The sequence below is a fragment of the Antrostomus carolinensis genome, unplaced genomic scaffold, assembly GCF_000700745.2.
Source record: "Antrostomus carolinensis isolate BGI_N321 unplaced genomic scaffold, ASM70074v2 scaffold3161, whole genome shotgun sequence".
Lineage (NCBI taxonomy): Eukaryota > Metazoa > Chordata > Aves > Caprimulgiformes > Caprimulgidae > Antrostomus > Antrostomus carolinensis.
This window is the reverse complement of record NW_010293292.1, coordinates 33487-42796: the sequence shown is the minus strand read 5'-3', so window position 1 is coordinate 42796 and position 9310 is coordinate 33487. Positions and strand designations below refer to the sequence as shown.

Sequence of the window (9310 nt, the reverse complement as noted above, 5' to 3'; positions counted from 1 at the left end):
AGGCGGTGGCACCGGGGGTGCGGGAGGAGGGGGCAGCGCTGGTCTGGGTGCTCTGCTCCCCCTCCGAGCGCTGCAGGTTCCTTCACCTGCTTCGGTTGGCAGGTTTGTCCCTTCCCATCGCAGCGACCTCCTCCAACAGAGCGATTCCCGCTCGGGTCTCCGTGGGAGCGCGGCTGTGAAGCTGGTGCGCGGGTGGGACCTGCTGATGCCGAAATCCTCCTTCCGCCGGTGTAAGTGCGATGTTACCTGTGCTCGCCCTTGGGTTTTGGTGCCTTCACTGTCAGCACTCTGTGTGCATGAGCAGTGTTTTCGAAAACTCACGTGTTTCTTCTCTCCAATTTTGTTGTGTTTGAACTTCACCAGCAGCAAGATTTGTATATTCATGAATATTTATTTTGACTTCCATGAACTGTAAAACTTAGGATTTGTTTGGGGTTTTCTTTGTTTTGGTTTGTTCGTTTGTTGGGTTTGGTTTTTGTTTTGGTTTCGTTTGTTGGTTGGTTGGTTTGTTTTCTTTCTTTTGACTAGAGGACCCTTTTAAAATCATTTAGGATTCTAGGAATTTTGCCCTGTTCCAGCATAAACCCCTTTAACATAAGCATGTGGGACATTGGGTTTATAGCTTAGAATACTTGCCTGTCATCTCTGTATATTTCTTTTAGAGTTGTATGCAGAAGCTGAATTGACATGGATATCTAAATATTTTCATATCTTTGCTGACAAAGCTTCGTAATATGATGTCATAAATCTATTGCTGTGTTCAGACTCCTTATAAAAACAGTGACTTAAAAAAAGGTTACTACTTGTTTGAGTGTTTAAGTATGAGCGTGTGGTTTTGAATATGCAGTCATTAGTTTCCCAGATGTGTCTAATATTCCATAATCTGCTTTTTTCATGTGTATTCTTTAGCACCTGTACTTTATTTTCCAGTGTTTTATCCATAAAATCTGTTCAAGTTCAGTCAAGGAGTTGGATGCGTATCTTGACTTAGCTTTGCAGTTAGTAAAAATAAGTAAGACTGTGCCTTTAGTTTGCTCATTGGTCCCACTGAAATGCACAATAGAATAAGTAAGGGCTGCTCTGCAAGCAATTTGTATATCCAGGTCCCAGGATACAGTTTCCTGGAGAAATAAAGTATTCAATATTAGTAGGAAGATGATTAAGGAATTCTAAGGACAGAACTTGATCGTTTAGTCTGTAAAGCATATTTCTTGTCATGACAGCTTCAGACTAAACCTGTGTCAAGTTTGCTTAAAGTTTTGTCTCAGTGTAGACTTTGAAAGGACAGAAGGATTTTGCGTGTGTATTTTCCCCACACCTCCCACCTCAATCTCCTGCACCTCCTGCACTTTTGTGGAGTTTCTTTTGCAGTCTCCCTCCACTGCTACCTTTCAGGGATTCCACTGCTTCTCATTTTATATCTGTCCCACAAGATTCTAAGTAACAGTTGTGGAAGGTAGCATTCTTGTTGATCTCTGTCTGTAGCTGTCTGGCAAAATCGTAAGTTATAGTTCAAGGCAGATGCTTCCTGCCCAGCTCTGCCTGATGGCACAGGGACAGGAGAGGCTCTGTAAAACTTACCTTTGAAGTTAGATTTCTTAGTGCATAAGTCTGTGTCCAGACCTTTTGCAAATTTAGCAGCTACTGCATAGGGAAAGTTCAGTGTGAGCGTTTGATTTTGTAATACTCATTGCTGACTGATTTACTTAATCTCACAGAGACTGAAAATACCGTTGAGAAAAACGACAAAATGAGTAGTCGTCGAAAACGCGCACCTCCATCAAAAATAGATGAGGAGAAAAAGAAAATGCTCTGCTGGAATATGCATGAAGACAGGAGAAATGAGGTGATAACGTTAGATGATGAAATTACTGATGAGGACCACGTTCCAGGTCCAAGCACTTCTTCTGCATCCTTCATCATTATAGATGATGATAGCACTGATGAAGATCTAATTAAAAAAGAAGGCAGTGGCTCAAAATCTGTTACGTTTTTGACAGTTAACGATGAAGACGACTCTTACTCCATGTTGGCTCCTGTGTCAGTACAGCTCAATATTATAGTCTTGCCGTACCGTGCAGATGGGTCCTGGAAAGCTTTGTTGGGAGAGTTTGCTCTTCGTCTTCCCTCTGAGCAAATTCTAACTGACAAATTCCATGAGAGGAGCTTTACTTTGAGAGGAGACACTGATGATCAGCTGCAAGTCTGTGTTCATGAAAGAAGTGAAGAAGAGTGTGGTAATGAAACAAAAGAATACTTGGGTGCTTATGAACAATGTATTTTGGTGGAACCAACCTTATGTGGTGAAATATTGGAAGGCTTGAGATGGTTGCAAAAGAAAAAGATCATTGGACTCTATCAAAGACCCAGAGAGGCTCAAGCTTTAAAGGTATGGGTTCATATATTTGTTTTACACTTTGAAAGTTCTTCTTTTTCTTTGAAATGTAAAATAAAAACCTCTGAACAACAAAGTCTGGCAGCTACCGTATATTTTTATATGATGATGAACATACATACTGTGTAAATATTTTCAGCATGTTTTTTCCTAAAAATCTCTTTTTAGTGTTGTGCTTAGTAATACGTTATCCAAAGGAATCAAAGGAGCTTTTAGCTGCTATTTACTGTATCCTCTATATGGTGATTTTACTAGATTTATTATATATCTGTCTAGATCTGCAAACTTTCAAAGCACTGTTGTTATTTTCTCTGTTTATATTATTCTTGCCATTCTAACAGCTAATTAAATTATTAACTGTACAAACTTTCAAAGCACTGTTGTTATTTTCTCTTTTGTTTATATTATTCTTGCCATTCTAACAGTTAATTAAATTATTAACTGTATAACCATTTCACAGGTTGGAATTTACCTTCTGGAAGCTGGACTAAGTAAACCAGAGTTTCTCAGTGATGGAGGGGGAAGACCCAAAAAAGCTAATCAGCTGATTCAGAAACTCATGGAAAAGTTCTATAGTTTTTTAATTCCAGGTAATGCCATTCAGTTGAATGTTGATGAGTAATTTTTGTTATTAAAATGTGTCTTTCTTTAGTAGTTTTAAATGTAAGAGAAAATGGTAAGTCATTCCTGCCATCTAGAGTAACTTTATTTTCAATATAATGTTATTAGGTAATTTGCTCCATACTGTTGTCTGACCTTTTAATCATACATTAATTAGTTTATGATCAAATTAAGGTGGTAATATTCCCTCTCTACAGATAAGGCACTGGAGCACATAGAAGTCTGAGTCCTTACCTTTTTGGGAGTAGATACAAATTTTCACTGATTCGTGTGGGTTGTTTGAACAGATCTACAGTAACTTGTCTGATTTACACAGGAACTGTTCAAAAGAACCAGGAGTTAAATTTGGAAACGATTACGTTTTCATTGTTGTAGATGTTCTCATACAGCAATCTGGAAACTGCCCTGCCGATAAAATAGAAAGATTCTACTGCAGATGCAATAGCAGAACTTTAGTTCAGTCATTGAAGGAATGAAGTAGAATACTTGATTATTGAATCATGTCAGGGAAATGGAATTTTTAGATACTATAATACCATCTGTTTCTCAAAAGTAGAAAATACTGAGGTGAAAAGTATGTAATTTAATTACATTTTGAAATTGTTGAAAGCATAATTAAATATTCACTGTTTATTAAGTAATTAACTGAGAGATAAACTTCCATAGCGTCCTTTTAAAAATCCCTGTGGTACATAGAACTGTTTAATGAGAGTGGAAAAAAAAAAGTGTGAGAGAATGAACAAATCAAGAAAGGTGTGGACAAAACATCCAATTGTATGAAAAAATATTGTACTTCTAAGTACCTTCCAGTACGTGAAGGGGACCTACAGGAAGGTTGGGGAGAGACTTTTTACAAGGGCAGGTAGTGATAGAACAAGGGACAATGGTTATAAACTGAGAGTAAATTTAGATTAGATATTAAGAAATTCTTTCCTGTGAGTGTGGTCAGACACTGGAACACGTTGCCCAGAGAAGCTGTGGATGCCCCCTCCCTGGAAGTGTTGAAGCCCAGGTTGGATGAGGCTTTGAGCAACCTGGTCTAGTGGAAGGTGTCCCTGCTGATGGCAGGGGGGGTGGAACTAGATGATCTTTAAGGTCCCTTCCAACCCAGACCATTCTATGGTTCTATATTGTAGTCTTTACTCCCCTGTAAAATTCTGGATAATCTTAGTTTATATAGAAGTCAATTTATTATGCTCTGGAATGTGAGTTTTGAAAATTGTTATTTTTAGCACATGTAATGATTGGTGTCATTATAGATCAACTTCATTGACCAAAGTTATGCTCTGCAATCACTCTTAATTTCTCCGTTCCTCCCATGAAGTGAGGAAAGTGTGTGAGAGGATCTCTTGAAATTGTTTCTATAGTATATAAAGCTGCAAAATGTACTGAAATGTTGACCAAAGTTCATTGGTAATGTGCTTCATGAATGACTTGGTATATGCAGATGAGCTGGAAGAAGATGAGGAAGAATCTGACATGGAACTGGAGCGACAAAATATTGAAGAGCTTTATGACTTTGTAAGGCACACCCATCAGCAGGATATCCACTTACTGCGAGAAGATGTGCAGCATCCTGCATTAATTCCTATTCTGAGGCCATACCAAAGTGAGGCTGTGAACTGGATGCTTCACCGAGAGAACTTCACAAGCACTCCAAGCAGTGGCAAGTATATCGGTCTGGAAAACCTCAATAATTGAGGAAAGTGGCATCGTATTGTTGGCAGTAATGTTTTCTTGCTGTTTGATTAGAAACTTTGTTAATTATTTCATTACTATTTTTATAAAAGCTGTTGTTTGTGTAGTACACTAAATGATAAACTAAACTTTGCTGAACAGCAGTTGATGTATCCTGTTGGTCATGAGGCACTGTGGAGGTAGACATCTGCTTTTTGGTCTCTAGGTGTCTTAATAAGGCTGAGCAATTTGACGCAGCGTGCTGTTTATAGAGAAACCTCATAATAGTAACATGAACTCTTTCTCTGTAGAAAATGCACTGCACTTCTTATGGCGGGAAGTCACCACTCTGGATGGAGTAAAAATCTACTATAATCCATTTACTGGCTGGTATGTTTTTGTAGTTATCTCTTACTCAAGTTTGTACTTTGTGAAAACCCTATTGGCAGCTTTGTCTGGAGAATATAATTTTTAACTATTGTTTTTCACTTAGCAAATAAAGAATTAGAAAAATGATACCTCTAATTTGAAAAAAAAAAAAAAGGCAAACTGGAGTATATAATGTACAAGTAAATGTGTACATCTTGAGTTGAAGACATTCTTAACTTTTTAAAATTTTTATTTCAGTGCAAATTTGTGGTTTTAAGAGTAACAATTTTTTCATTAGAGTATTGGAGGCTTTGACCTTCTGGTCCAATTTTTCTAAAATCTAAAGGAAGGAGGCAGTATAATGCTTTTTATTAATGCTGGGAATTGCATTACTAGTTCTGTTTCACTTTTCTCATTAATTTAGTTAGAATAAAACCTTTTGATTGCTAGCTTGCTTTTTATTTTTTTTCCCCTATATAACTTTCAGATCTTTAACATATATTTACATGTGAATGTAAATATATTTCAACTTTTTGGAGCCTAATGTTATGATATGCTAAGGTTAGCAAGGCAAGGCCTATTAGGAGGGGAAAAAATCTAAAAACTTCTGTCATACATATTAATCTTGATCAGGTTTGTACACCCAAAAAGCTTGCTAGCTTTTGTCAATCTCAGTTTATCTAATAAAAGATGCTGCCGCAGCTTACGAACTTTGCCTTACTGAAGCTATGCTCTGTGTGTCCCTGAACATGTGCTTCTCTGTCACACCATTCTATAGTTACTGACTTTTGTTTGGGAATGTACTTCTATTTTAGTATTATCCGTGAATATCCCATTGCTGGACCCCAGTGGCCTGGAGGTATTTTAGCAGATGAGATGGGTCTTGGAAAAACGGTAGAAGTGCTGGCTCTTATTCTGAATCATACCCGGCCAGACATTAAACAAGATGATCTGGCATTACCTGAGGTAAGAACACCAGGGTAAAATTCAGTACAAAGAAAATACTTTTCAGAATTAATGGAGGTGCACTTCTCTTGACTTTATTGTTTTCTGTTTTACAGAGGTTCAGATTTAAAGCTGAATTTAAATACAGTGAAAGTTTTTGCTTTGTAGAATGTGATACTTGGCAGCATAAATAGTGGAATGGTTTGCATGAGAAGCAATTGATAGTTTGCCATTGTTGAAGGGTGTTATCAGGCAGCTGTGCTGTTAATAGGCTGTTGGTAGTTTCCACGCACTCCGGGAGTGTATAAATATTTAATTTAGTTTACTATGTTGGAAATAATTTTCCCCTTCACTTCATTGTATTGGTGAGTATCGAACATCCAGTAGACCTCTGTTCTGTGGTAAAATAGGGACAATTTAAAGTCAATGAATTAAGATTTCTGCTTCCCCTCTATTTCATATAATAAATGGGCTTATTTAGCAGCAGTTTTTCATCTTTTCGCTTTCCTCATCATGCATCCTGTGAAAATTTAGCACATTCACTAAAACAAAAAATTCTCTTTGAAGGAAGAGAATGTTGATCCTTAAGTAAACTCTTCCCACTTCTGTGGTTTCTATCTTTCTGAATTCATGGCAGCCAGTTTCATTGTATATCTGTTCATAATGATCTCCTGCCTGCTTGTAATCTTATCAGTTAAAAAGTCCCAGTTCTCAAAGAGAGAGTAAGATTCTTCTTAAATATATCAGAGGGTCAGCACTGAGGAGTGTGAAGAGGGGAGTATTATCACTAAAGCATCTGGACATCAGCTGGCAACAATAGCTAGAGACCATAGCGTTTGAAGAGCTGAAGTTACAAAACTGTTTCATGGTATGAGTAGCTGGGACAGACATCTTGCCTATAGTTTGGGATCTTTATGAACATATAATATGAATTATATGACCTTGCCTGTGGCTAAAAGGCAGTATTCTACTTATCCAGAAGGCCACATTGTCTGGTTTTTTTGTTGTTTTCAAATATACAATATCTTTGTATGATGTCCTGAAAAAAAAAGCCAATCAAAAGTGCTTTATTTTAACAGATACTTTCTGGATGATTCCTGGCTTGTGTAAGCCAATGTCAGAGTTACTCCAAGTATTTCTGCTCACTGTAGGACTCAAACAGCATCTGGAGTTTCATTGCAGTTACTGTTAAGGAGATCTGCAGAGCAACCAATTGGACAGGGCAGAGTGAAATGTCAGTGCATACAGCTATAGAACAGTTAATGCTAGAAATATTTGCACAACATTTGTTCCAACTTTGGGATTCTTTTCTATATCCTGGTTATTGAGCGTACATCTCTTTGAATTAAATCACTAGTCCTGAATCACTAATAATAGAGTAAATTTTGAGGGGTCAATCCCTAAAAAGGCAAACTAACTTGTTCTACAACTAACTAGAGCTTTTCAGTCTATATTGCTTACCTCCTTCTGTGCTTCTAGCTATATATTAGATATATATTTTCCCTACTCCCTCAGTAACCTAGATCACTTACAGCTATAGATTCCTGAAACTTAATTCTGAAGTAGTGGAGGGCCCAAGTGGCTTGCAGGCCTGCTCTTTCTGTTCTCACCATTTGCCAAGAAACTGAACTGAATGGTGTATCCTTCTCTATGCTAAAAATAAGCTATCTGAGCAAATTGGTGAAATCAGAGCACACATCTATAGCAGCTCATGCTTATTGTCAAATGTGGGAAGATTACTGAAGTTCAGAATCGATGGGAAGAGACATGAGCTAACAACTACTTCATGTTGTCTGTATTAGGGTAAGCTTGTGAACTTCTTTGTTCCACCACAACCTTTAGAAGGAAATACAAAGAAAAAAACAAAGGAAGTGGAGCTTAAATTGAAGGAAAAAATACAATATCCTAGTAAGTATTTCTGATTACTTTTTAGATATATTTTGCTTTTGGCATAAGTCTTATATTGGCCACTGACTATCAGTTCAAGGCTACTCTTCACTTCTGCAGAATGAAATGGTTCTTTTGCTGAGCACTGTAATGTAGATTGCACGCTACAAACAAGTGACCCACACTTGAAAGTAAAGTTACCAACTCGGATCTCTTTGCTACGGAGCTCCATGTAACTGAAGGTCATTTTAAGAGAGTTTATGCGTTCAACTGAAATACACTGTCTTTTTATAAACTTCAGTAAGAAAATAGTGATTTATTTCTATTGCTACTCAATATTGTCTTAGAATCACTGAAAAACAGGGATTTGTAGGGCTACCTCAAGTAAGGCATTGTCAGAACTGCTGCCTTTTTTTTTTGCTTTTTTTTTTTTTTAGATGAATGTGATGTTTAGAATTCCTTTAATATGCATTCTTTGAGGTAACTTTCATTTTATCTAAGTTTTTTTTTTTTCTTTGATTCTACAGGCTTACGAGTGATGATATTAGCAGCTGTAAAAGAAATGAATGTGAAGAAAGGAGCATCCATTATTGCAATATTTAAGTACATCAGTGCTGTATATAGGTATGACATACAGAGACATAAATGGCTTCTCAAAAGGACTCTAGAAAAACTGATCACAGAACAGGTGGTAGAGCAAGTCAGAGGACATGGTCTGGCTGGATCTTTCAAGCTGGGAAAGAATTACAAGGAACAGAAGAGGCGAGAAAGAACCAAAGAGCAGGTAAAACACGCTGCTTCCTTCATGCTTACATCCATGCTTACTTCAAAGAATGTTGCAAAGGCAGGTCTTATTTCTACCAGTTGCATGCTACTCTCAACTATGTCTGTGTGCCCTAGTTCAGTGACACTGGCTTATTGATAAAAATGAAGAAAACTGCGCATTTGCTTTGACATTCATGAACAAAGAAGGAGAAATCATAGTAGATCAAATCTGGGGCTAAAATATTAATTACATCTGTCATAAATCTTTTAAAATATTGCTGTGGAGGCTGGCAGGTATATTGTTCTCACTATGAAATTGTCTTTTAAAGATTAGTAAACATTAACCAAAATCTCAAACTGGACATTGATATAAAATCTTAATATTTACATCTTGATGTGTTTATATGTTCAAAAAAAAAATGAGGAGAAAATCTGACATTCTTGGATAATTTTACTTTGTAGATATCAAAGACTTCAAAAAGCATTCAGAAGAAGCAGCTGGTTGCAGCTAAAACTCAAACCAAAGAATCAAGAAACAGGGATGTCACTTCTGAAAACGTCCTTAAAACTCCTTTACAGATGGGTATCACCATGGAAGAACATGATTATTGTACAACTAGCAAAAATAACAGAAAATCTGAAGCAGATTGT

The 9310-nt window shown here is 37.1% G+C and overlaps 1 protein-coding gene across 1 annotated transcript in view; it reads left to right on the top strand.

Annotated features, from left to right (window-relative positions):
* Nucleotides 1–1750: 1750 nt before the first annotated feature.
* Nucleotides 1751–9310, top strand: part of LOC104532096 (E3 ubiquitin-protein ligase SHPRH-like) — a gene marked incomplete at its 3' end in the record, with an annotated part of 40292 nt that continues 32732 nt past the window's right edge. Inside the window, 9 exon segments of the mRNA XM_029087265.1 lie at nt 1751–2389; nt 2856–2985; nt 4464–4682; nt 5005–5083; nt 5878–6028; nt 7810–7915; nt 8422–8678; nt 9122–9307; nt 9310. The exon segment at nt 9310 is cut by the window's right edge and continues 497 nt beyond it. Coding sequence (XP_028943098.1) covers nt 1751–2389; nt 2856–2985; nt 4464–4682; nt 5005–5083; nt 5878–6028; nt 7810–7915; nt 8422–8678; nt 9122–9307; nt 9310 — 1768 coding nt within the window.